The sequence below is a fragment of the Neovison vison genome, chromosome 2, assembly GCF_020171115.1.
Source record: "Neovison vison isolate M4711 chromosome 2, ASM_NN_V1, whole genome shotgun sequence".
Classification (NCBI taxonomy): Eukaryota; Metazoa; Chordata; class Mammalia; order Carnivora; family Mustelidae; genus Neogale; species Neogale vison.
Window position 1 is genome coordinate 166398269 of NC_058092.1, and position 26097 is coordinate 166424365.

General features: G+C 43.7%; 2 protein-coding genes across 4 annotated transcripts in view; both read left to right on the top strand.

Moving 5' to 3' along the window:
- The first annotated feature begins 4356 nt into the window (after positions 1-4356).
- The window catches only part of ASAH2 (N-acylsphingosine amidohydrolase 2), a 110377-nt gene continuing 88636 nt past the window's right edge, over positions 4357-26097 (top strand). For 2 of the 3 annotated variants that reach the window (XM_044239514.1, XM_044239515.1), the window contains exon 1: positions 4357-4457. The gene's annotated coding sequence lies outside the window, so the exon portion shown is untranslated. Of the gene's footprint in view, positions 4458-9635; positions 9675-26097 lie in introns of those variants that run through there. The other variant, XM_044239516.1, reaches the window with a different exon arrangement.
- On the top strand, positions 21158-21590 carry LOC122900677 (non-histone chromosomal protein HMG-14-like). The gene has a single exon (XM_044239518.1). It carries the CDS (start codon positions 21158-21160, stop codon positions 21461-21463), a length of 306 nt encoding a protein of 101 aa, XP_044095453.1. The 3' UTR covers positions 21464-21590.

The following is a 26097-nucleotide window of genomic DNA, read 5'->3' on the forward strand; positions in this document are numbered from 1 at the left end:
GAGTTGCCCCATCGTGTGCCCCTGGTCCCCACGTGATGGACTGAAACAGGAGAGGCCAGGAAATAAGCTGTGTGACTTTGGATGCAGCTACTAGGGCCTTGGATGTTATTTTATTTTTGAAATGGGTAGAATAATGGTAGCTACTTCCTAGGGCGGGTGTCGGGATGGTCTGTAAAGGGCTCTCATGGATTAAGGGGGCTTGTGTTCTGGGGTTTACAGGATGGCATCTTTCCAGTTTCCACCCTACGCAAGGTGGGAAGGAATGCTTCCCACCGAGCACTGTCAGTGGAAGCACGAAGATCACCTGTGTCCCCGGAGCCAGGGGTAGACCCAGAGGGGCCACCTGCTGGGTCCCCACCCAGAGCTGCCTGCAGCCCTCAGCTGTCCCAACACGGGGCATCAAGGCAATAAGTGGCCTTGCGCAGGGTTTATGAGGGAAAGCGTAGTCTCCTCTAGACATCAATCCAATTGTAAGAACTCCAGTTAGAATAAAGTTTGAACAACTACGTATGAACTCAGAGTGAGAATAAGCAACAAATGCTATTTCTGGTTTTTGGTCTCGGATGTAGCACCGGTCGGTAGACCTCAGGTCGAAATAAAAATGTGGGGGGAGGGGTGCGTCATGGAGACCTGAAGACAACTAGCCAGCTGGAGGTGAAGAAAAATTTGGACGAATCAGAACAGAGTCAATAGCCAAGGCTTCTCTTCTCAGAGACTGAACTTTGGGGACACTTTAATTATTGGGATATTATATCAGACACCAGTGTTTCCCAAAGCTCATCCATTAGTGCATAGCAGACGTGATTTTTCCCCATAACTATTTCAATTGTACTATTTTGTTTTAAAGATTTTATTTATTTATTTGACAGAAAGAGGAGGAAGCAGGCTCCCTGCTGAGCAGAGAGCCAGACGCAGGGCTCTATCCCAAGACCCTGAGATCATGACCTGAGCCAAAGGCAGAGTCTTTAACCCACTGAGACATCCATGTGCCCCTCAATTGTACTATTTTTAATTAGTATTTTTCCTTCAATGAGTTCCTTTAAAAAAAAAAATGGCTTTAGCCTCACTCTGTAACGTATATTTCTAATTGGCATCAAAGCCACTATGTAATATGTAACCATCAAAAGGAAAAATGACCACTCTGGGCCGCTGAAAACCTGTGACCCTTTGGAATATATTTTCTCCTGTCATTGACTTTGCAGATCGTGGGTCACTCCCAGCCGATCTCAGCAAGCTGTCTTCATAAGGTCCTGAGCTGACGAGTGTCTCCAGAGACGTTTTTCAGAAAAACCCAACACTCGGTTCTCATGAACCAAACCCACGTCCCTCACAGGGTTCCCCTCTCAGCCAAGGTTGATGGCGCTGCAGCAGGTCTCCAGCCTGGAAGACAGTGGAATCACTCTTGCCTCCTGTCTTTCTCCCACCCTTCTGAGTCCAACACAGAACTGTTGGCTCTGCCTTCAGACACGTTCCTGTTCTGATCGCTTCACATCGTCTGCACCTCCAGTCCCCGTCCAAGCCTCTTGGTTGGGAGTCGTGAAACCCTCTCCCTTGTCTCAGCGCCTCTAACTCACCTCTCAGCGTGTGTTCCCGATGGAGCCTGGGCCATGGATGCACCAGATTGTGCCACCCCTCCGCCCGTGGATGTCTGACGACTTCCCGCCAAAGCTGGAGCAACATCAGAAGTCCTTCAGCCCTTCCTGACCGCCATGCCCTGCCCATCCACGCCACGCATCTTGGCCCCACGCCCAGCGGCTCCTCTCTCGGTCGCTATGCTCAGGGCACCCTGGCCATCTTCTCCTTCAACCCAGAAAGCACATTCTTGTCTGGGGATCTTTATGGTTGCCCCTCCTTTTTCCAGGAATGCTTTTCCCCTGACATAAACATGGCTTTGTACTTTCTCCTGCTTCTTCAGGTGTCTACTAGAATATTATCTCATCAGAGAGGACTTCTCTGATGTTACCGTGTTCAACAACATTCAGCTCACCCCTTATGCTGCTTTCTTCTTAGCACATATCACAGAACAGATTACATTTAATATCATTTTTTTGTCTGTCTCCTCCCATTTAAAATGGAAGCATCATGAGAAGGTGCTTAGGCTTTGTCCTGGCCTGAAACAGTAGGCTTGGTAGATAGTTGGCATTTAATAAATCCATGAATAAATATTGGGCTGCATAGATACTATCTGACCATTATGGGCAAGGGTCTGGGGCCCAGAAAGAGCAGAACCAGGTAGGGAGCCCCACCTGCCCCAGCATCCGTTCCTTTGTCCTAGAGTTGTACCTAAGCTTCCCGTTATATGGGCAGCATTCCTCCCAATTCATATGTTCATTCGTTGTTATGTAACAGTATTACATGGTGCTCCTTTCTGTGCTGCATGGGCTGCTGCCCACTACATGAATCACTGAATAAAGCCGGTAAGATCTTCAAAGTGGGCTCTGTTGAATTTTGGGTTTGTTTGTTTTTTTAGCAGTTTTAAGAGCATGCGCTCCAGGACACATAGAAGTGATGCCTGGCCTTTGTGACCCAGACTTGGAAGTCACATGGCAGAGTTCCATGTTGTCTGTTGTCCTTTTGGGTGGTCACAAGCCTAACCAGCTTTTGGCAAGGAGATGACACAGATCCCTACTTTTCCACCAACGGAGCGTCAAAGAATTTGCAGCTATGTTTTTGGAGCTGCCTCAGGGAGGTATATTCAGTTCAGAGGGGAGTAGTTGGGGAAGTATTTTGAGGATAAAACTTTGAGTAGGTGGGGGGTGAGATGGGACAGGTACATTTCAGAGCCACCAAGAGACCCAGATGCCAATGTGAGAGACAATGGGAAATGCCAAAGGCTTGGGCTAGGTGAGTTTGAACACCTGCTTCAGGAGTCTTGTCTTTGTTGTGTAGACAAGCAGTGTCTACACTGTCTTGTATCCCTAAGGGAATTTCGAAATACATGTTTTTGGGTTCATATCCATTTTTTCCCCCATAATTTAAAAGTAATTGCAAAGGTCAGCAGCAAAAGTTTTCCACCTTCTTCTTTCTGTGACAGCTACGGTCCCTGCGGCTATCTCCCTCCAAGTCTGTGCTTGAGACTGGAGGAGCTCCCGTGGGGAGGTGTTTTGGGCCAAGGACGTATGGGTGCAGGGCATGCCTGCTCACTCTGCCTGGCCAAGACCTCAGTGAGTGGCCACTCCTGACTGCAGGGGGCGCCAGGACAGAGCAAGGTGTGCAGAGCCTGGAAGAGCTGGCCGTCCTCGCTACAGAGCGCCTGTACGCACAGCCTTCAGCCCATCCGCCCAAATTCAGGAAGCATTCCATACCAAGGCTGCTGCTATTGTTAGCACCGTTGTTGTTACTGTTGTTGTTATTATTATTAATTATTACCCATTTGGTCTGCAGGCTGTGTTCTGTGCACCCGTGGGTGTGCACACCCTGCGCCGGAGCTCAGAGGCCCCCAAGGTGAAGGCACTTTAGGCAAAGGAGGCCCCAGAGCCTTTTAGCCTTTTAGCCAATTAGTAGCTAATAAACTCAGCCTAACAAACTCAGCCGGCAACTCAGGCCCCCAGGTTGGTGGGCTGCGGACGGAGGCTGTGCTGAGCCCCCACACGGCTCCCACGTGACTGTCCATCCACCCCCCCCCACCACCCTCCAGGGACCCCAGGGTGGACCCCATGATGCCTGAAGAAAGCCAGGGACTTGACTTGCCCCGAGAGAGAGGCAAGCTTCTGTCCCCACAGCTGCTGCTCCGACTGTCCCCAACAATCACTAGAAAGTGGCCTCAGCTTTAAGAAGTTGAGGCATTTGCTTGCTGTGCGGGGACATGGGTGGACAGTAGCTGACTTCCAAGAATGGATCAAACATTCGAAACCTTTGCTTGCTTTTCCCAGTCGCTGATGCCTGGGCCTGCAACAGAGCTCGAAGAACGAACCTTCCCCCTAGGGTTTCTAGAAGCCCTGGAGACTAAAACAGAGGTCCTACTGCAGGAAACAAGTTTGGTTTTGTCCTGGGAAGGCCATGGGAGCTTCCCTAAACTCCCAGACTGAAACACCTACTATCAATTTCTTTATGTAGTTAGAACCCTTCCAGGCAAGTGGGCCCTCCTCCCGGCCAGAGCTGAGCTCCCTCATTCAGAACAAACCTAACTCCCATCTCCAGGGTAATCTGGTCTGCCGAGTCTCTGTGTGTGTGTGTGTGCACACGTGTGCTGCGTGCAAAGTAATGAGCTTCAGGTGTGACTCCCGGGGCTGGGGCTGGGTTTTTCCACCAGCCGACTCGGCCAGGGCGCCTTCTGCCCGGGCATGAGTCAGCACACAAGTAGTTAAGTTGGCAGCTGTGCTCCCTGGGCTAGCGCAGTCAGCCTCCGGGACTTAGCCAGCAGCCCTGCTCGGCAGGGCAGAGCGGGGTCCTGACGCCCTGGGCTCTCTAGGAGGACTGACTGAGGAGCTGCTTGGGAACAACAGCAGCAGGTCTAGGTACGTAGCTGGGCTTTGATGAATGGTGTTTTGCCTTCTCCCCGGAGGACAAAGCAATGGGGGTTCGTGGTTGCCCACAGACGTGGGTGTTTATTGAGCCCCCTGTTTCTTGGGGGAAATAAGTCATAGATGGGGAGGGGGCAGAGAACAGAGTCTTCATCCTCATTTATGTTTCCCTGGCCCCGGCTGTAGCCCTGGCACGTTTTCCTTAATTCCTTAATTGTCTGCATTCCTCAGCTGGGAGATCAGGTCATTTGAATGTCAGCATTGGAAGAGAGGAGTCAAAAGGGCTCTTTCTGCTGTTTCCCCCCCCCCCCCCCCCCCGCCTCAGTCTTCAGATCTACATTCAGAGATAGGGATTCGGTTTCAAGAGCTGTTAGCTGAGTTGGTGAAGCTGAGGGGCAGAAACCCCACTTTCCTGGCCCGTTTTGGATGGCAAGATTCGTATCAGCAGTCTTAAGCAAACTTCTCCAAATTTTTTTTTTAAGATTTTATTTATTTATTTTGACAGATGGAGATCACAAGTAGGCAGAGAGGCAGGTAGAGAGAGAGAGATGGGGAAGCAGGCTCCCTGCCGAGCAGAGAGCCCGATGCGGGGCTCGATCCCAGGACCCTGGGACTCTGGGACCATCACCTGAGCCGAAGGCAGAGGCTTTAACCCACTGAGCCACCCAGGCGTCCCAAAACGTCTCTCAATTTGCCTGAGTGAGAGCATGTTCTCGGAGGTGCCCCTTGTCTTGCTTACAGCCTGACCTTTGCTGCCTCAGGTGTCTGCAGCATGACCTGAAATCACTCTGAGGATCCCAGTTCTTGTAGTGAGTCTACTCACCTGGGTCATCCTGGTCTTCCCACCCCTTTAGATGACTCTGTTCTGTCACTCAAAAGATAGCTGGAATTCTCAGTAGATGGGAACTACCCTTGAAAACTTGGTTTGGAATGAAATTTCCAAGGATATAGGGACTTAAGCAATGTTTGTGCGTATCTCATTCCATCTCCGATTTTTTTTTTAAGAGGTGGGGGTGGGGCGGAGGAAGAGGGAGAGAGAGAATCTTAAGCCTGGTGTGGAGCCTGACATGAGGCTCGATCCCGTGATCCTGTGATCATGATCTCAGCTGAAATCAAGAATCAGATGCTTAATGAAATGAGGCACCAAGGTGACATCCTTCCTCATTCTTTTTTTTTTTTTAACTAGATTACCAGTTTATTATAAAAGGATATAATTCAGGAACAGACAGAGGTATGGGGAAGGGGTGCAGAGCTTCCCTGCCCTCTCCAGGCACACCACTCCCCCAAATCTCCACAGCTTCACTAACCTAGGAGCTCTGCAAACCCCATCCTTTGGGATTTTTATGGAGGCTTCATTACAGAGGCACGATTGATTAAATCCTCATTCCACGTCTGTCCTGTCGCTGTGCATCAGCCACCAATAACTGACATCAAAGACCTTGATGATCAGGGTGATGTGTTCACTGCAGCCGGTGTCAACAGATGTGAGTTCAGATCCCCTGTCTGCGATGCATTATTAGCTCTTCAAACGTCCTTGAGCATTTGCTTCGTTTGTGAATATGGGATCCGGTGTGTCACTATCTGGACTGACGCTGGTGCTCCAGAGAGACACACAATAGGCTCTGACCCCAAATCTAGTGGAGAGATACACACTCGGTATTACACAGTAAGTACCAGCACGGGAGAATGGATGCAGTTTCAGAGGCAGAAATGGGTTAAGCCATTCCCTTTATGCAGGGGATCGCTGTTCCGAGAATTAGCATCTTTTCAACACTGCAGTTTTCACGGCAATATCACACTTGCTCTCTCTGTTGCCTTCACAATCCTGTCAACTGGGAGGACGGGGAGGGGCGTGCCCCCAGCCCCATCACCTTCGCCAAAAGGAAATCATTACTGCTGTGAGGTGACACCTGGAAACCTTACCTTGTGGGTTAAAACAGAGATGCCTGGAGCTGGCTTTCAAGGTTCTTCCAAATAGGCACCTTTCCAAGGCCTTTCTGCAGGGAGAACTTTGCCAGTCTTTTCCTTTTCCTCTCTGAGAAAGAAGCTCTTCCTTCTCTGCTGAGACAGCTACAAGGTCAAGAGTAGGCGAGGAAAATGGAGAACTTACCAAATCTCTAGGGCAAATACACTGTCTGGAGGGAGAGGGAGGAAACCTAGCCAATCGGGACCACTTCTCAGGGTGGGCACCAGAAGGTTTGCTAGCACCAGGGTGGAATGGGGATTTGGGGAAAAATGGTAATAAAAACTTAGAATTGGTGAGTTACCCAGGCTTAGGACCAAGACTGTTAAACAGGAGGTGAAGAACCACCTCGTATCCCTAGATCTGAATGTCAAGGATCACTCTGCAGGGAAGGAACGCCGATACCCAGACTTCCTGCACCAAGGGACCACTTGGGCTGTGACTCTAAGTCGTCCCACTCACCCATTTTCCCTTTCAGCATGTGGGAATTTTGTATCAAATTTCTCCAGAGAAGTGGGGTCCAATTACCCATGTATCCGTGGTCAGGCGGCTTCTCCTCACACCTTACCGAGGACAGACAGCTTCAGTGACGCGAACACACTTGAGCAGAAGGGGACAGTGTGGTCCGGAAGTAGTCATCCACCACTAGGTGACGGCCGCCATTGAAACCACTAGAGGGCAGTGCAGAGACTCCTACTGGTGACCACACGGGAGAATTTTAATATCTGCTAATGAGCTTCTTAGGATTCTGCCAAGGAATGAGGTCCCTCGGGGCCTCGGAGAATCCCTGGGCACCTCTTTTGGTTATTGTTGTTATTGCCATCTATATTCCCAGATTGCTTTTGCAGACAGGTCTGGTCTGGGAAGGGTAGCTAACATAAACACACCAAGGCGTATTGATGATTATTTCCGATACAAAACCGAGCAGCGTGTTCCAGCTGGATATGCTTTCCTCCACCACCTGGAATATCCAGTTCCTGCTGCCCTGGCTCCAAGGGCAACACTGTTACCCTAAATGATATTTACAAAATGTCTCATTGGCAGCTTGCGAGGTGTTGGACACAGTGACAATTGAATGTCAAGGAAGGTTCATACTGGTTCATTGGAGCCCGCTGCACAGAGACCTCCCAACCTCACTTTTCAGGGACTTCTTCAGTAGCTGATGGTTGATTAGCTATGGTGAGAGTATTTACTTCACAGAATTTGGCAAATGGCATGACACACCCGGGGTTTTTTATTCCGGGAGAGCAGGTTGTTATAAACAGCAGCACACCACTGCCCATACTTGTGGCAGAAAAGTCTTTGATAAAGAAATGATGTGCTGGTTTAAGATATTAGGAGAAAAAAAAATTGCTACTACCGTCCAACATGCTCAGACCCCAGAACTACGTTAATTGAATCCCAATGCGCCGTGTTTATGTCACTATAGTAATAAGAGGAAGAATTTATAAGGAAATCTTTGCAGCTGAAGTGTACGAGTACTCTAATCCTCTTGCAGCTCATGTACCTTTGGGGGTTAGCCCAAGTAGAAACAAGAAAGTTTCCAAGCTTTGCTGTGGAAGATCATTTGTTGAAGTTCATCTCACTAACTTCATATCGACCGAGCCTGAGTACGACCGGCACTCCCCACTGATGACTTCTATGGCCCAGCTGACTTCAGATCTTCTCGGAGAGCCAGGAAGCTGCTGAGAACATCCTCTATAGGGACATTCATTCATCGATAGGTCTCGAAGTCTCTCCTGGTCATGCTAAACCAAAGGAAATTTTAGAAAATGAGAGCTTCCCATGGGTGATACCACCAAACAAGGGGAATTATTCATTAGCACTTTATAGGTGTCCATACTGAAAAAAGAAATAAAGAGAATTGTGAAGCAATCAGATTTAATCACTAAGTACACCTGACCTGTACTTCTCCGTGAATCCTCACAACCACGGGTAGAGAAGGCGAGGAGGAACATCTCCAATTTACAGATGAAAAAAATCAATGCATCAGTGAGGCATTGTTGGGATTTGACTCAAGAAATCTTAACCTAGAATCCAACCCCCCCCTTTTTAAAGATTTGATTTATTCATTTGAGAGAGAGACCAAGGGAAAGAGAGAGAACACGAGCGGGGTTCGGGGAAGAAGAGGCAGAGGGAGAAGCAAACTCTCCGCCAAGCAGGGAGCCCGATGCAGGACTCGATCTCAGGACCCCAGGATCATGACATGAGCTGAAGGCAGATGCTTCACCAACTGAGCCACCCTGGCGCCCCCAGAACCCATCCTCTTCAGCCACCCCTTTTTACCCTCTCCCTGCAAGACGGGTGACTAGATATTCAGCTCCTCTCCTCTGAACATGGGCCCCCAGTTTTGTCGCATGAAAAACGATCTCAATTTTGAGAGAGACAGCAGAACGACGCCGGCTCTCATAATTTGATCAAGTTTGCTACATTCATGAAGCCAGGACCATTCGGACATTAAGCGGAGGTTGAAGGAGGGAGCCAAGAAGTTCAAGTTTCGACAGGTGCAGCCATGGCCAGTACCCAGGAGTCATTCTTTCCGAATTTTCCTTACGCAAAAGACAGACAAAACTCTTGCAAACCAATTTTTCACCTCTCCTCCTCTTCTGAGTTCTACTAGGAACCTTGAACAATGTTGCAACATTCTTGGAAGAAACAAGAAGTGAGTTTCTCTCCCACACGCCCTCTTCCAGCGTTGCTGGAATCTTAGAAGAAAGGCCACATTCGTGACATTTTTGTTTTGTGGTGTTGTTACAAGCATTAGCCTCAGGTTTGCCCTGATGCTTTCCAGCCTTGATGTTTATCCCTACGACTCAAACTGAATCCATTCTTCTCCCCACTGCACAGTTTTCTAGCTTTCTTCTTTTGTTGCATGGCACCACGGGTCTCTCCCAACCTTGAAACACTGGAGTCATGTTTAATTTCCCCTCTTCTTCTTTTCCCAGCTTGACCAACCTGAGTGGCAAATCCCAGGGGGATAACCCAGACTTCTTTAACGTAGTCCTCCTTTCTACATTTCCACTGTGACCCCCGGAATACCACCTTGGCTGTGCTTCCCTCCCAAATGGGGTCTCCCCTCTTCAAGGGCTGCCTGTCTCCAGCCCCACGGTGGCCATCAGGTTTCATTGCTTACCAGCTCCATATCTCTCCACAGGGTTAGAGCCCTAAGCAGAGACAGATTTGGAGGGTCCCAAGAAGATGTCCTTCGGCCGGTTCATGATGTCAGCTCTGACCGGGGGATGAGGAAGGTGAATCCTCTTTGAGCCTCATCCTGCTCACGTTGCTCCATTTTGTTAGCGACTATTGGCAAATTGCAGCTCTATTTATGCTTTTATCTTCTTCAAAAACATGCCGGGACCTTTTCTTGCATTCTAAATTAAGATTTCCACAACCTGGCATTTCATTTATTTATTTATTTTTAAGATCTTATTTATTTATTGGAGAGAGAGAGAGAGAGAGGGAGAGCGAGCACAAGCAGGGAGCAGGGGCACAGGCAGTGGGAGAAGCAGACTCCCCCGCAGAACAGGAAGCCCGACACAGGACTCGATCCCCGGTCCCTGGAATCATGACCTGAGCTAAAGGCAGATGCTCAACCCACTGAGCCACCCAGGCGCCCCAGAACACGATATTTTAGAACCTCCAGTACCCCTCTACTGCCTCTTTCATTGCTCTCCGACAAAGCCTGCATTAGTGGGTCTCAAGGTCAGTGTCACAGTGGACCTTTGAGCAAGAGAGGCTGGACGGGCCATTCTTATGTACCACTGCATCCTGTCCTACCTCTGGCATGCCCGGGGTATGAATGTGGGAGTGTCACACGGGAACATCATATTCCAGAAGGTTAAGGTAGAAAAGCATTGTGAACGTCTGTCCTCGATGTAGCCAAACCACTCTGCTGACTATCTCACGTATTTGGGGCTTCCCTTCCCCTGCACTTGGATGAACACATACGTCAACAACCACACCACTACCTGGGAAAATCTGTTTTGTTCTTCAAAGTTCAGCTGCCAGTCCACCTCCTTTATGAAGCCTTCCTTGATTTTTATCAAGCTAGTTATTATCTGACTTTTTTGCAAGTCCCCAGAACATTTTATTTCATAAGCTTATGTTCAAACCTTGCATTGTATTTATTCTGCATTTGTCTTGTATTCTTCTTATAATCAGCAGAGAGAATGATTTTTTTACTCCATTTTTAATTTTTTTTAATTATAAAAATCTTTCTGCATATGAGGCAGGACCTTCATGGACTGGCCTCTTCTGACCACCATGGTCCTGTCTTGCCTTAGTACCCCTTTGCCTTCTCCGCTTTCGTGATGGCAGACAGCTTCGCACATGCCATGCCTTCTAATGAGGTGAAGTAGATTGCCAGAATGGCCACGGCCCTCCACCCTTCCCTGAATCCACACCTTCCGAGACGTGACTTCTCGTCAAGAGGTGGAGACCATTTCTCCTCCCCTTGAGGCTGGGTTGGCCCCGCAACTTGCCTTGGTCATACGATGGGGCGGAAGTTACAACAGGCCGGCTGGGAGCCTGGCTTGCGTGTTGCCACTCGTTTTCTTGGAAACTGGCCCAGCTGCCCTGTGAACCGCCCTGGGCTAGCCTGTAGGAGGATGAGAGACCGTGTGGAACAGAGATGGGCTGTCCCGTGGAGGCCACCGTAAACCGGCAGCTCCAGCCAAATCCAAGCCCACCCAGCAGCTCCCCAGATGAGCGGAGCTGCCCATTGGCCCAGCCACGTGGCTAGCCCACAGAGTAGTGAGGCACACACAGGCCAGTTTTGTAATTACTTGGCAATCCGCTCTAGCTTACGTGAGACTGTAAGATTTTTTTTTTTTAAAGATTTTTTTAATTTATTTGACAGACAGAGATCACAGTAGACAGAGAGGCAGGTAGAGAGAGAGGAAGGGAAGCAAGCTCCCCGCTGAGCAGAGAGCCCGATGTGGGGCTCGATCCCAGGACCCTGGGATCATGACCTGAGCCGAAGGCAGAGGCTTTTAACCCACTGAGCCACCCAGGTGCCCCCGAGACTGTAAGATTTTTGAAGGCAGGAATTACGTCTTCAGAATTCTATCCTTTCCGTCCTGCACAGTATGTGGGACTTGGTAGATGCCTGAGGAATGTAATTAAATGAAGGAAGCAATGGAGTAAACCAGAGGCCTGCATGTGTTTGATTTGTCCCACATAGAGTGAAAGAGAAATATTTTGCCTACATTTGGAAAATCAAGAAATTTAAGATAAGCCTCACGTTACTAACTTTTCCCTAAAAGAAATGGAAAGATCCATCGATACTGGACCTTCATTTCCTCCTGGCACCAATGAGTGGTGGCTGTCCCCTTGAGACAAGCGCACGCTTCTGGCTGGGACAGTCCCCACCGCTCCCTACCTACATGTCCTTTATTACCAAATCGGTGCCGTTCTGCTGTGTCTGCGAGTTTCTCTCAGCTGCTTACCTGCTATAAAGCACTCAGCGCTCAGGGAAGCTGCTGGTAAATGTGTCCGCTCCCCGAGATCTGCCTGCGGGGTGGGTGTGATGAGAGGCAACTTCTGTCTTCCAGGGCAAGATCGGAAGCATTGCTCACAATCTCATTTTTCTCCTCTGCGAGTTGAGTTTGTTATAGTCTCCCTCGGAAAGCCTTTCAAGGGTCATCTGGCTTATCACCTGCCTCGGCTAGAGCAAGGTGTTTTCTTTCATCTCATAATTCTGTTGCATTTGGCTGGAGGTAACGTCCTCACCCAGCCATGCTGGAACATGCCAGCTTTCTGATGTTCTGTCTCTTTCCTATTGGATGGTGGAGCCTTATTTATTTATTTGTTTATTAATTGATTGGTTTCTTATTCTATTTACGAGCTTAGAACTCATGGATGTTCAGCAGGAACACACTGCTGTAGGGATACTAGTTGTTTACCCCAGCACCCATTCTAATTGATCAGGGCTCTGGCTGAACCAGTAGTTAAATCTTTTGAACATATCAACCCTGAGCTTAACACATTGGAATGGAAAACATGCTAGTCTCCAAATATGCCTTTACCTTTGGACTCATCTGTGAGGCAATAGGCTTAAGAACGTGGTCACAGTGCTGTGCCCCTTGGTGGTATCAGTTCTCTTATGTAAACACCAACTGAATTATCTAATTCAGAAGAAGCTTTATCTCTCATGGTGCATCCAAAGTTCAGTTTACCAGGGCAGGCAAGGCAGCTCAGCCTGTTTTCCGATTAGTGAAATGAATAAGCAGGTAGAACTCGCTCTGGTCCATTAGTCCTGATGAAATTAGTTGTTGCCTCATTATTTATAAAAGTCCTTTGGGATCAGACAACTGACTTATGAGTTCAACCAAGATGGAGGCTGAAAGGGGACACAGTCTCCCTCATAAAGCCAACAGGAGGAACAGGAACTCTATTTTTTGTGTTGGTTATTCTTCCTTTAAGAGTATCCAAGAATAGGAGCGCCTGGGTGGCTCATCAGATTAAGCCTCTGCCTTCAGCTCAGGTCATGATCTCAGGGTCCCAGGATCGGGCCCTGCATCGGGCTCTCTGCTCAGCAGGGAATCTGCTTCCCCCACCCCATCGCCCTTCTGCCTGCCTCCATGCTTACTTGTGATCTCTGTCTGTCAAATAAATAAAATCTTAAAAAAAAAAAGAGAGAAGAATATCTAAGGATAGACTAGCAGAGTTGACATCTCCTTTTTCAGCCTCATTGAAAATTAGGTTACTCTATGGGAATTTTTCACATCTTGTATTCACCCATTGGGAAAAAAAAACAAACTTTTGTATCACAAAACTAAAACATAATCATTGCAAAACATTTTAATAGGGTTAAGCAAAATGCTGATACATTAAATAAATAATATAAATATATAAATAAAAAGTTCCCTCACATCACAATAGCACTTCAAAATGGATTAGTTTAATTATCTCTTTCTCTCTCTCTCTCTCTCTATATATATATATATATATTTTTTTTTTTTTTTTGGACAGCTTTACAACTTGGAACTGCTTTGATTTAAACCCCAAGCTTAAAAAAAGAAAAATCTCAAAGGGAATGTTTTAAAATCTGTGGCACATTCTCCTGCTGTCTTAGATATTGTTAAGCAAAAATGACTCAGGTTGTTGCTCTGACTACTGATCATTGCCATGGCTGAGTCATTGTCTCTGCAACCTCCTTTACTTGGTACTCTTACCACCTGTGTGTCAGCTTCTAGAGACCCAGAGTTTTCCAGTTTTCTGCAGAAGAAAAAGCATAGTTGGTTAGAATTGTTTGTTCATTAGAAGTCAACAAGTTCTGCACAGGTAAAATGCAGACTTTATTTCACAAGTTCCTGTGGCCTGCAGACATCTTCTGTTTCCCATTTGTAACTACGTCTTAGAGCTGAGACTGCATGAAATGTGACGTCTGAATTAGAGAGATTTTAGTATATTTTGAGATGTAACATTGAAACGTGCATCTTTTCATGTACGTTTCATCATTTGGATGTCTTCTTTGGAAAAAATGTCTGGTTCTTCTGCCCATTTTTAAATTGGATTGGTTTGGTGTTTTGCTATTGAGTTATAGGGGTTCTTTTATATATTTTGGACGAATCCCTTATCGGACATATGGTTTGCAAATGTTTTCTCCCACTCTGTAGGTTGCTCTCTCGTGTTGTCAGTGGTTTCCTTTGTTGTGTGGAAGCTTCGTCTGATGTAATCCCACCTGTTAATTCCTGCTCATGCTGCTTGTGCTTTTTATGTCGTATCCACAAAAATCATTGCCAAGGCTAATGTTAAGGAGCTTCTTCCCTGACATTTCCTGTAGAAGAAGTTTATGGTTTCAGGTCTCATGTTTAAGTCTTTAATCCATTTTGAGTTAATTTCAGTGAATGGTGTAAGAGAGGGGTCAAATTTCATTTGTCTTTATGTGGTCATCCAGGAATAAAACTGTTTGATTTTTTAAAAAATTTAATTTCAATTAGCCAACAGATCACTCGTTTTTGATATAATGTTCAATGATTCATTAGTTGCGTATAACATCCTGGGCCCATCCCATCATGTGCCCTCCTGGATGCCTGTCACCCAGTTGCCCCATGCCGCACCCCCTTCCCCAACCCTCAGTTTGTCTCCCGGAGTCAAGAGTCCCATAAGATTTGTCACCTCTCTCTGATCTGTGGCACTTACTGGACTGAGAGACATGTTCAAGAAGACTTAAGATTAGCTAAGGAGTCCTCTTCATAAAACTGGTGTTCATCAGATGTCTATGTTAATCAAAATGGGTTGGGGGGGCTTGCTGTGGGAAAATCATTGCTTAAGACAGAAGCATTTATTTCTTGCTTATGCAAACTGCGCTCCTGGTCTGATGACTCTCTGGAGCAGATTTCTTCCAAGTGGTGACTCAGGGATCATGTAACCTGTCATCTGGAGCAAGCAGTTATCAAGGTCATCAGAGCAGAGGAAGGGAGATCATGGAGAACGCACACCCCCTCTAAATGCCTCTGCACTAAATAAATCAATCTGCAAGTGACACATGTCATTGCCACTCACAGCCCATTGACCAGTGACTACCAGGGACCCAGAGAGCATAACCTCCCTGTGTCCCCACAAAGGAGCAGAAGGCCAGATATGGGCAACGGCTTCAAGGCTCCATCACCATGACCTTGGGCAAGTATTGGAATTTCTCTATCTGGCGGGGGGCCACCATGGAATCCTTACCTCTTCCCACCATGCTGAGTCTAAACCTTTGGTTTCTTCTTAGCTTTGTGAATTTGACTGCTTTGTAGACACTATGTCACTGTCCCTCTAAGAATATCGGACAACTACAAGTACAGGACAGATGCTTGGTTATACTGGCAATATAACCTTTGCTATTTGTTTCACTTCTCTTGGACTCTTTATTTTTTCTTTTTAATTGGAGTGTAGAATAGGGGTTAGAACCAGTGCCATCCTGAAAATACAGCCGAGGATACTCAAGGAGGCAACTTATGTCGTGTTTTAGAGCAGGGTGTGGAGCCTTATTACGAGATCAGTACACTCATGTTATTTTATTTATTTATTTTTATTTTTATTTTTAAAAGGTGACTATCCTCCTTGCCCTGGCTTGGTAAGTGTCTACCTAGTAACAGTTCCATACATTGGTGGCGTCCTTTGTGTCCTGGCATGACTAGTCAGCCTAATCCATGCAAATCTCTCATCTCCTGACCCATGAAGTAGTGTCACGAACTCTGTAGGAGATCTGGGTCTTTTCCAAGACCAACTACGCCCTTGCAGGTGTGTCTTACCTGCTTTAGCTCACACTCCATTGCTGCCTGGCTCTGTCTTGGCTCTATCGTCCAGGTGGATCGGTGGATCCTGCTTTTAGCTCCCACAAGCTCGAGATCCCTTTCTGTCTTCCCCTGTCATTGAGCCCTGGCTTTCTCTCCGAGACCTACGAGAGAGGTCTGGGCTGGCCTCTTGAGTTTCTGGAGTTCTCCCTTCCTTCGGGGGGCAGCTGCCCAGCCTAAACTCAGCGCCTCAGAACCCAAACCCTGCCTTAGCTTCTGATTCCCACACGGGCTTATTTCCAGCCTCCACATAGCAGGGGGAACATGAGACACCCCCTTCCCTCTGGTGAGAGGCCTGGGCATTTCTGGAGCCATCTAACCCTTATCCCCATCCTAAACCCATGAAAACCCAGGATGTTAAGGCCCCCTCAGGCATTATCCCTCTAGGTGGATACATGTGAGCAAGAAGTTTTTCTTCCTTCCTCCCTAGATCTTAGGTAGATTGTCCTTGGGAATGAGCCAGACAAATCCCAGCAAGAAAGAATGTGAGAAATGGTGTGAATTCACTCTCCAGCATGGCGGTGGTCCACGTCCCCTCCCCACTTGCTTTTCGGCTACTCTGATGTGGGGAGTGCTATGAATGGTTGCCAGTGTATTTGTTCTGGGTAGGGGAGAAAGCAATTTTCACCAGGCAGGGTTCTTCCTCAGGCTTGGTTCTGCCCAAAACAAGAAAGACAAAATGCTTTCATGTCAACCTCCACTCGGGTTGTCCTTTTCCCCATTGGCTGGAGACAACACTGAGTCAGGCTAGACTTTTTTTTTTTTTTTAAGATTTTATTTATTTGACAAACAGCACAAGTAGGCAGAGAGGCAGGCAGAGAGAGAGGGGGAAGCAGGCTCCCCGCTGAGCGGAGAGCCTGATGCAGGACTCAATCCCAGGACCCTGAGATCATGACCTGAACTGAAAACAGAGGCTTAACCCACTGAGTCACCCAGGCACCCCAGGCTAGACTTTGATATAAGCAAAATTTCTGCGTCTCTGGATCCTCCCCCCGGCAAGTTTCATCAAAGGGCAATATGGTATTTTTATTCCTGTACATCCCCCCAACCTTCCTCCCCTTGGGTGACCATCAGTTTGATCTCTGTACTTACAAGTTAGTTTCTTGGTTTGTTTGTCTCTCACTTTCTTCACCCCCCTCTTCGTTTTGTTTCTTTAATTCCTCATATGAGTGGAATCAGGTGGTATTTGTCTGTTTCTGACTGACTTATTTTGCTTAGCATAATACTCTCTAGGTCTATCCATATTGTTGTAAATGGCAAAATTAGTTTTAATGGATGAATGATATTCCGTTGTGCATATATATATTATATAACATGTTAATATAATGTTATATAATATATAATATATATAATATATAATATATTATTATATATATTATCGATGGACTTAGTGTCCATCGATAAATGAATGGGGGTGTGTGTGTATATATATACACACACACACACACACACATATATATATATATATATATATATATATATATATACACATACATATATATATATATGGTACATGTATTCCTTTGGATTAGTGTTTTTACATTTTGGGGTAAATACCCAGTAGTGCGATTCCTGAATTGTAGGGTAATTCTATTTTCAACTTTTTGAGGAACCTTTACACTGTTTTCCATGGTGGCTGCACCAGTTTGCATTCCCACCTACAGTGCAAGAGGCTTCCTTTTTCTCCACATCCTCGCAAACATTTGCTGTTTTTTGTGTTTTTTATTTTAGCTATTCTGAGGTGTGAGGTGGTATCTCATTGTGGTTTCTGATTTGTATCTCTCTGATGATGAGTGATGTTGAGTGTCTTTTCATGTGTCTGTTGGCCATTTGCATGTCTTCTTTGGAGAAATGTCTATTCATGTTTCCTACCCATTTTTAATTGGATTATGTGGGTTTTGGGTGGCTCAGTTGTATAAGTTTTTTTATATTTTGGGTAATAACCCTTTATCAGATATGTCATTGGCTAATATCTTCTCCCATTTCTTAGGTTGCCTTTTAGTTGTTTTATTGTTTTTTTTTTCCTTTGCTGTGCAAAAGCTTTCTATTTTGATGTAGTCCCAATAGTTCATTTCTACTTTTATTTCCTTGCCTCAGTAGACCTATCTAGAAAACCATTGCCACAGCCATCAATGCCCATGTCTTCTTCTAGGATTTTTGTGGTTTTTAGGTCTCAAGTTTGAGTCTTTAATCCATTTTGAGTTGATTTCTTGTATATGGTAAAAGAAAATGGTCCAGTTTCATTCTTTTGCATATTGCCATCCAGTTTTCCTAACACCATTTATTGAGGAGAGCATCTTTTTTCCATCAGATATTTATTTCCCCTTTGTCGAAGATTAATTGACCATACAATTATATGTTTACTTCCGGGTTCTCTATTTTGTTCCATTGATCTGTGTGTCTGTTTTTGTGCCAGCACCATGTTGATGATCACAGCTTTGTAATAGAGCTTGAAGTCCAGAATGGTGATGCCTCCAGTTTCGTTTTTCTTTTTCAAACTTGCCTTGGCTATTGGAGGTCTTTTGTGGCTCCACACAAACTTTAGGATTGTTTTTTCTAGTAATGCTATTGATATTTTGATAGGGATTGCTATTGATATTTTGATAGGGATTGATTTAAATCTGTAGATTGCTTTGGGTAGTACAGACATTCTATCAATATCTGTCCTTTGAATTCGTGAGATGGAATGTCTTTCCATTTTTTGTATCTTGTCTTTAATTTCTTTCATTGGCGTCTTAACTGTTTTTAGAGCTCAGGTTTTTTCATCTCTTTCGGTAAGTTTATTCCTAGATATTTTATTATTGTTGGTGCAATTGTAAATAGGATTGTTTTCTTAATTTCTCTTTCTGCTATTTCATTATTAGTGTATAGGAATGCAACAGGTTTCTGAACATTAATTTTGTGTCCTGTGACTTTACTGAATTCCTTTATCAGTTGTAGTAGGTTTTTTTTTAATGGCAGTTATACTTTATTTGGATTTTAGAAATGCAGTTAAATGTTTACATGTTATTATTTTTTATATAAAATTATTTTTTAATTTAAATTCAATTAGTTAGCATATAGTGTATTATTAGTTTCAGAGGTAGAGGTCAGTGATTGATCAGTCTTATATAATACCCAGTGCTCATTACATCATGTGCCCTCCTTAATGCCCATCACCCAGTTACCCCATCCCTCCACCCAGCCCCTCTCCAGCAGCCCTCAGTTTGTTTCCTCTAATTAAGAGTCTCTTATGGTTTGTCTCCCTCTCTGATTTCATCTTGCTTTGTTTTTGCCTCGCTTCCCCTATGATCTCTGTTTTGTTTCTTTAATTCCACATATGAATGAGATCATATGATGATTGTCTTTCTCTGATTGACTTAGTTCAATTTACATAATACCCTCCAGTTTCATCCACATGGTTGCAAATGGCAAGATTTTGTTTTTTTGGGTTGCTGAATAGTCTTCCATTGTGTATACACACCACATCACTTTTAATCCATTCATCTGCCAATGGACATCTAGGCTCTTTCCATACTTTGGCTATTGTGGACATTGCTGCTATAAACATTCATTTGCACATGCCCCTTTGGATCACTATATTTGTGTCTTTGGGGTAAATACCCAGTAGCATGATTGTTGAGTCATAGGGTAGCTCTACTTTCAACTTTTTGAGGAACCTCCATACTGTTTTCCAGAGTGGCTTCACCAGTTTGCATTCCCACCAACAGTGTAGGAAGGCTCCCCTTTCTCTGCATCCTCACCAACACCTGTCGTTTCCTGACTGGTTAATTTTAGCCATTCTGACTTGTGTGAGGTATAGTATCTCATTGAGGTTTTGATTTGTATTTCCCTGGTGCCAAGTGCTGTGGAGCACTTTTTCATGCATCTGTTGGCCATTTGGATGTCTTTTTTGGAGAAATATATGTTCATGTCTTCTGTCCATTTCTTGATTGGATTATTTGTTCTTTGGGTGCTGAGTTTGATAAGTCCTTTATAGATTTTGGATACTAGCCTTTTATCTGATAAGACATTTGCAAATATCTTCTTTCATTCTGTCAGTTGTCTTATGGTTTTGTCTATTGTTTCCTTTGCTGTGCAAAAACTTTTTTATCTTGATGAAATTCCAGTTGTTCATTTTTGCCTTTGTTTCCCTTGCCTTTGGAGATGTGTCTAGCAAGAAGTTGCTGTGGCTGAGGTCAAAGAGGTTGCTGCCAGTGTTCTTCTCTAGGATTTTGTTGGATTCCTGTCTTTCATTTAGGTCTTTCATCCATTTTGAGTCTATTTTTGTATATGATGTAAGGAAATGGTACAGTTTCGTTCTTCTCCATGTTACTGCCCAGTTTTCCCAAAACCATTTGTTGAAGAGACTGACATTTTTCCACTGGATATTCTTTCCTATTTGTCTATTTGTCAAAGATCAGTTGACCATGGAGTTGAGGGTCCGTTTCTGAGCTCTCTATTCTGTTCCATTAATCTATGTGTCTGTTTCTGTGCCAATACCATACTGTCTTGATGATGACAGCTTTGTAAGATTGCTTGAAGTGGAATTGTGATACCACCAACTTTGTTTTTGTTTTTTTCAACATTCCTCTGGCTGTTGGGGGTCTTTTCTGGTTTTATACAAGTTTTAGGATTATTTGTTACTGCTGAGTGAAAAAAGTTGATGGTATTTTGGTAAGGATTGCATTATATGTGTAGACTGCTCTAGGCAGCATAGACATTTTCACAATATGTGTTCTTCCAATCCATGAACATGGAGCATTTTCCATTTCTTTGTGTCATCCTTAATTTCTTTCATGAGTGTTCTATAGTTTTTTGAGTACAGATCCTTTGCCTCTTTGGTTAGGTATATTCATAGGCATCTTATGGTTTTTGAAGCAACTGTAAATGAGATCAAATCCTTAATTTCTCTTTCTTCTGTCTCATTATAAGTGTGTAGAAATGCAACTGATTTCTGTGTATTGATTTTATATCCTGCCACATTTCTAAATTCCTGTATGAGTTCTAGCGGTTTTGGGGTATAGTCTTTTGGTTTTTCCACAGAGTATCACATCATCTGTGAAGAATGAGTGTTTCGCTTCTTTGCAGATTTAAATCCCTCTTATTTCTTTTGTTGTCTGATTGCTGAGGCTAGGACTTCTAGTGCTATGTTGAACAATCGTGATGATAGTGGACATCCCTGTCATGTTCCTGACATTTGGGGAAATGATCTCAATTTGTCCCCATTGAGAATGATATTCGCTGTGGGTTTTTTGTATATGGCTTTTATGATATTGAAGTACACTACACTGTGAAGAATTTTGATCAAGAAAGGATGCTGTACCGGTTTTCCCACCGCCCCCGCGGTGGGTTGCATCAGCTCCGGCGGCGGGAGGAGCGGCAGCGGCCAGGCAGCCCAGCTTCGCGAAGGCTCTCGGTACGCCACGGCCCGCAAGCACCCGGCACGCGCCCGCCCCGCCGCCAGGATGCCCAAGAGGAAGGTGAGCTCCGCCGAGGGCTCGGCGAAGGAGGAGCCCAAGAGGAGGTCGGCGCGGTTGTCCGCGAAGCCCGCGCCTGCGAAAGTGGAAGCGAAGCCCAAGAAGGCGGCAGCAAAGGATAAATCTTCAGACAAAAAAGTGCAAACAAAGGGGAAAAGAGGAGCAAAGGGAAAACAGGCTGAAGTGGCTAACCAAGAAACGAAAGAAGACTTACCTGCAGAAAACGGAGAAACTAAAAATGAGGAGAGTCCAGCATCCGATGAAGCAGGAGAGAAAGACGCCAAGTCTGATTAATATGACATACCATGTCTTATCAGTGGTCCCTGTCTCCCTTCTTGTACAATCCAGAGGAATATTTTTATCAACTATTTTATAAATGCAAGTTTTTTAGTAGCTCTAGAAACATTTTTAAGAAGGAGGGAATCCCCACCTCATCCCATTTTTTAAGTGTAAATGCTTTTTTTTAAGAGGTGAAATCATTGGCTGGTTGTTTATTTTTTGGTACAACCAGAAAATAGTGGGATATTGAATGTGGGAGGCTTTGATTGTCTTGGGTGTCAACTCAACATTCCATAGATGGGGTAGTTTTTATATCCTGTAATACCAAGCATACTAAATGGCAGTTTGGAGTCAGTCGTGCATTTAATATGTCTTGAATATTTTAAATTACTCCTTTTCCCATGTTGTTTTGGTAGAATTGTTGCCTAAAGAAAACCACTCCTAGATCTTGACTCTCCCTGTCAGAATTCTTGTGCGCTCTGTAACATCTTGGTTGTGGTAGTCCAGTTTTCCTAGTAACTCTGTTAATGTGCTGTGCAAGATTGAAAATTTGAGTATGTAGTGTATATGATATTAAATTGTGAATTAATGGGACTTAACACTGTTAACAGTGTATCAGCATTTGAATCTGTTGGTACTTGATACACTGTTAAGGAAAAATTGTCTCCAAATTTTAAGCTGGAAGGTCACTGGAATTACTTTTAGAAAAGAATCACAACTACGTGATTTTTTTTAGATTTTTGGTACGTACGTTAGGAATTGTGTACAAATTAAAATGTCTGTACTGATCCTTAGAACAACCAATAAAAACTCAGTTATGAAAAAATTTTGTGAAGCAAAAAAAAAAAAAAGAAAGGATGCTGTACTTCGTCAAATGCTTTTTCTGTATCTATTGAGAGGATCATGTTGTTCTTGTCCTTTCTTTTATTAATGTATTGTATCACATTGATTGATTTGCAGATGCTGAACCACCCTTGCAGCCCAGGAATAAATCCCACTTGGTCGTGGTGAATAATCCTTTTAACGTATTGTTGGATCCTGTTGACTAGTATCTTGGTGAGACTTTTTTCACCAGGGATATAGGTCTGTAATTCTCCTTTTTGGTGGGGTATTTGTCTGTTTTGGGATCAAGGTAATGCTGGCCTCATAGGAAGAGTTTATAAGTTTTCCTTGTTTCAGGAAGGTTTCCTGTTTTCTTGGAACAGCTTCAGAAGAATAGGTATTAATTCTTATTTGAATGTTTGGTAGAATTCCCCTGGGAAGTCATCTGGCCCTGGACTCTCGTAAGAATGTATTATGAGCAACTATATGCCAACAAATTAGGCAATATGGAAGAAATGGATGCATTCCTAGAGACGTATAAACTACTAAAACTGGAAGAGGAAGAAACAGAAAACCTGAGCAGACCCATAACCAGCAAGGAAATTAAAGCAGTCTTCAAAAATCTCCCAGCAAACAAGAGTTCTAGTAGTTTTTTTAGTGGAGTTGTTAGGGTTTTCTACAGATAGTATCATATCATCTGCAAATAGTGAAAATTTTTTACACCCTCCTTACCAATTTGGGTACTTTTTATCTCTTTTTGCTGTCTGATTGCTGTGACTAGGACTTCTAGTACTACATTGAATCAAAGTGGTAAGAGTGGACATCCTTGTTTCATTCCTGACCTTAGGGGGAAAGCATTCAGCTTTTCCCTATCAAGGATAATGTTTTCTGTGTGTTTTTCATATATGGCCTTTGCTATGTTGAAATATGTTTCCTCTAGGCCTACTTTTTTTTTTTTAAGATTTTATTTGTTTATTTGACAGACAGAGATCACAAGTAGGCAGAGAGTCAGGCAGAGAGAGAGAGGAGGAAGCAGGCTCCCTGCTGAGCAGAGAGCCCGATGCGGGACTCGATCCCAGGACCCTGAGATCATGACCTGAGCCGAAGGCAGCGGCTTAACCCACTGAGCCACCCAGGCGCCCAGACCTACGTTTTTGAGAGATTTCATCATGAATGGATGCTGAACTTTGTCAGATGCTTTTTCTGCATCTACTGTAATGATCATATGGTTTTAATCCTTTCCCTTATTGATGTGACATATCATGATGATTGTTTTGTGAGTATTGAACCACACTTGCATCCTGGAAATACATTCCACTTGATCGTGGTATATGGTTTTTATAAAAAATGTGTTGTTGGATTCAGTTATTGCTGATATTTTGTTGAGGATTTTTGGATTTGGGTTCATCAGAGATATTGACCAGTAGTTCTCTTTTTTTGTGTGCGATTTCTTTATTTGATTTTGGTAACAGGGCAATGTTTGCCTAATAGAATGAATCTGGAAGTTCTCCTTCCTTTTCTATTTTTTGGAATAGTTGAGAAAAATAGGTATTAATCCTTCTTTAAATGTTTGGTAGAATTCACATGTGAAGCCATCTAGTCCTGGACTTCTGTTTGTTGGGAGTTTTTTGATTACTGATTGAATTTCATTGCTGGTAATTAGCCTGTTCAAATTTTCTATTTTTTCCTGCTTCAATTTTGGTAGATTATATGTTTATAGGAGTTTACCATTTCTTCTAGGTTGTCCAGTTTGTAGACATATAATTTTTCATAATGTCATATAATTCTTTGTATTTCTATGGTATTAGTTGTTTATTTTTTCTCTTTGATTTATGATTCTATTTATTTGAGTCCTCTCACTATCTTTTTTTAATGTGTCTAGCCTGATCTTTATCAATTTTGTTGATCTTTTCAGAGAATCAGTTCCTGGTTTCATCGCTCTATTCTATTGATTTTTTATTTATTATTAAAGATTTTATTTATTTATATGACAGAAAATGAGGCAGCGAAAGAGGGAGTGCAAGCGGGGTGAGGGACAAGAGAGGGAGAAGCAGGCTTCCCGCTGAGCAGGGAGCCTGATGTGGGGCTCGGTCCCAGGACCGTGGGATCATGACCTGAGCTGAAGGCAGACGCTTAATGACTGAGCCACCCAGGTGCCCCTGTTCTATTGATTTTTTAGTTTTGATATTATTTATTGCTGCTCTAATCTTTATTATTTCCTTCCTTTTGTTAGTTTGGGGTTTTGTTTATTCTTCTTCTGGCTCCTTTAAGTGTAAGGTTAGGTTGTTGACTTGAGGTTTTTCTGCTTCATGAGGTAAGACTGTTTCTCATGTACTCCCCTCTTAGAACAACTTTTGCTACATCCCAAAGGTTTTGAACTGTTGTGTTTTCATTTGCATTTGTTTCCATGTAGTTTTCGATTTCTTCTTTGATTTTTTTGGTTGACTCATTCATTGTTTAGTAGCATGTCATTTAACCTCCATGTATTTGTGGTCCTTCTGATTTTTTCTTGTCATTGATTTCTAGTCTCATAAACTGTGGTCAGAAAGGATGTGTGGTATGACTCCCTTATTTTTCAATTTGTTGAGACTTGTTTTGTGGCCTAGCATGTGATCTCTTCTGGAGAATGTTCTGTGTAAACTTGAAAAGCATGTGTATTCTGCTGTTTTAACATGGAATGTTCTGAGTGTATCTGTTAAATCCATTTGGTCCAGTGTGTCATTCAAAGTCACTGTTTCTTAGTGGATTTGCTTTTTGGATTATCTGTCCATCAATGTAAGTGGGGTATTAAGTTCCCCTAGTATTATTGTATTACTATCAATTATTTCCTTTATGCTTGTTATTAACTGTTTTATATATTTGAGTGCTCCCGACTTGGGCATACCTATTTATAATTATTATAGTTTCTTGTTGGAATGTCCCCTTTATGACTGTATGACTGTATAGTGTCCTTCTTTGTCTCTTCTTACAGTCTTTGTTTTATGGTCAGTTTTGTCTGATATAAGTATTGCTACTTCTGCTTTCTTTTGATAACCCTTTGCAAGATAAATGTTTCTCTATCCGCTCACTTTCAATCTGCAGGTGTCTTTAGGTCTGAAATAACTCTCTTGTAGATAGCTTATAGATGGGGTCTAGTTTTTTTTTTTTAACCCATTTTGTCACCTTTGTCTTTTGATTGGAGAGTTTAGTCCATTTATAGTCAAGTAATTATTGATAGATATGTATTTACTGCCATTTTGTTATTTCTTTGTGGTTGTTTATGTCATTTTTCTCTGGTCTTTCCTTTTCTTGCTTTCTTTCGTGGTTTGTTGCTGTTCTTTAATGATACACTTTGGTTTCTTTCTCTTTATTCTTTGCATATTTATGATTTTGCATTTTGATTTGTGGTTACCATTAAATTTGTATATAGCTTCTGCATATAGATAGCAGTCTATATTAAGTTGATGGTCATTTAAATTTGAACCTATTCTTTACTCCTGTCCTCCCCATGTTTTAGGTTTGTGCTGTCATATTTTACATCCTTATATTTTATGAATCCCTTGTCTGATTTTTATAGGAATACTTATTTTTGCTGTTTTGTGTTTTTTACTTTTCATACTCTCACTTATGTTCTTTTCTTTCCACTCACAGTGTTCCCTGTAATATTTCTTATAGGGCTGCTTTAGTGATCATGAACTCCTTTAGTTTTTGTTTGTCTGAGAAACTTTGTTCCTTTTTTTTGAGAAGCTCTTTATCTCTCCTTCTATTCTAAATGACAGCCTTGCTGAATAGAGTATTCTTGGCTGCACATTTTTCTTTTTCAGCACTTTGAATATACCATGCCACTC